The sequence below is a fragment of the Coregonus clupeaformis genome, chromosome 1, assembly GCF_020615455.1.
Source record: "Coregonus clupeaformis isolate EN_2021a chromosome 1, ASM2061545v1, whole genome shotgun sequence".
In the NCBI taxonomy this organism is placed as follows: Eukaryota; Metazoa; Chordata; class Actinopteri; order Salmoniformes; family Salmonidae; genus Coregonus; species Coregonus clupeaformis.
Window position 1 is genome coordinate 5,692,770 of NC_059192.1, and position 1,945 is coordinate 5,694,714.

Sequence of the window (1,945 nt, forward strand, 5' to 3'; positions counted from 1 at the left end):
ATTAAACTGCATGAATATAGAATGTACAAATCCTTCCATAGATGTTAATGCATGAAGCTAATTCCGCCCTTTACAACCGAGCCTTAGGAATTAGCATTGCCCTTTTGTATTTACAATATTTACAATATCAAATACATATATGTGTGTGTGGGGAGGCAGAATGCTTGAAGTGTTGACTGGAACTAAAACAGAGTATCTAAATAAGGCAGTGTGTGAATATGCTGTACGTGTCCTCGTCCAAAATGCCACCCTATGCCCTACATACTGCATTAGATTTGACCAGAGCCCTACTCTGTCAAAAGTAGTGCACTATAATAGGGAATAGGGTGCAGCCATATACGGTATCATTATTAGGGGCCATGGCCGTCAATTTAATGGAAGCAGTTCACTTAGCATATCCTAGTAGGTACCGCACTCAGCTGCAGCCAATCAGGAGGCCTGAACATGCCTATTGGCCGAGGCTGCGGAGGATGCCTTGTGCCGTTCGATGGGGGGGTTTCTCTAGTTCTCTCTCTTCTCTCCTCTTTCTGTGCCTATCCATTCATCCGCTGTAGTCAGCAGAATACAGACGGAGAGAGAGAGAGAGGGAGAACAGGCTGTCTGCCTCAGGACCACTGAATCTGCACTTAATCTCTAGGCTGTCACACCAGCGCTCAGCGGAGGAGAGAGCAGAGAGAGACGAGAATAGGAGCGGAGAGGGATTTCAATAAGGACATCATTGGTACGGTATCTGGGACAAACAATAATGGGAACCCAAGCAGATCGTCTGTCACCAGATCAAACTTTAAAAAAGGAAAACTGTGTGAAAGGAAACATCCCTTAGGATCATCCATTGGATTGTCAGATTGTTCCTGTTTATTTTCAGAAAAAAACATTGGATTCTATTGTCTATCTTCAGATAAAGTGAAGGAGAGAGGAGGATAACCCACACTGGAGGATAACATGTACTGGAGGATAACCTGTACTGGAGGATAACATGTACTGGAGGATAACCTGTACTGGAGGATAACCTGTACTGTGACTGTTTGCTCCCTAAAAGCTGAGCCAACCAAACAGTATGAGTGTAGGAGGGTCTCTGAGCTGGTTTCTCTGCTTCCGCTGCACTGCTCTCTCACTCTGCTCCTAAAGGCACCATACATTTGGAGTAGAAGAGGTTCTCTCACTGATGGCCACTTTCTGACTGACTGATTTCCCACTCAGTATTTTCTGACTGACTGATTTGAGCTCTTCGCTCTTTGTTGCTGCTGTTTTTCTGCTACTGCACAACTCTCTCCACGGTCCTGTCTGAGCATCCTCCTCGTACCCCTGCCCCCCCTTTTCCACTTCTCCTCTGCCAGTTGATGTATTTTCTCTGCATGCTCTCCCACTGCTCGGCAGGACAACACACTCATGGTCGATGCCAAGGGCCGGAAAATGAAATGTCTGACCTTCCTCTTGATGCTCCCAGAGTCCGTCAAGAGCAAGTCGACGAGTTCTAAGAGCTCCAAAAAGACAGTTAACGTCGGCGGCGCTGCCGGGGGTAGTACCGGGTCCAAGCTGCCTCCGGTGTGTTACGAGATCATTACCCTGAAGAACAAGAAGAAGAAGAAGATGTCAGATATTTTCCCCAGCGCTAAGAAGCAGGGTGGAGGGCCGGGGGCCACAGTGCAGGAGTACCAACAACAGAACCTGAATAATAACAATACCATTCAGAACTGTAACTGGCAGGGGATGTACTCTACTATACGAGAGAGGTAGGTGACACTAACTAACTAACTCATAACTAGAGAGGTAGGTGACACTAACTAACTAACTCATATACTATAGAGGTAGGTGACACTAACTAACTAACTCATATACTATAGAGGTAGGTGACACTAACTAACTAACTCATATACTATAGAAGTCTGTGACACTAACTAACTAACTCATATTCACTAGCTCATTGGAGAGTAGCGCCTCACCA

At 45.9% G+C, this 1,945-nt stretch overlaps 1 protein-coding gene across 1 annotated transcript in view; it reads left to right on the plus strand.

The window, feature by feature from the left end:
- The first annotated feature begins 553 nt into the window (after positions 1-553).
- The window catches only part of LOC121581537 (BTB/POZ domain-containing protein 3), a 21,199-nt gene continuing 19,807 nt past the window's right edge, over positions 554-1,945 (plus strand). The window contains exon 1 of the mRNA XM_041897067.2: positions 554-1,733. Coding sequence (XP_041753001.1) covers positions 1,390-1,733 — 344 coding nt within the window. The 5' untranslated portion in view covers positions 554-1,389. The remainder of the gene's footprint in view (positions 1,734-1,945) is intronic.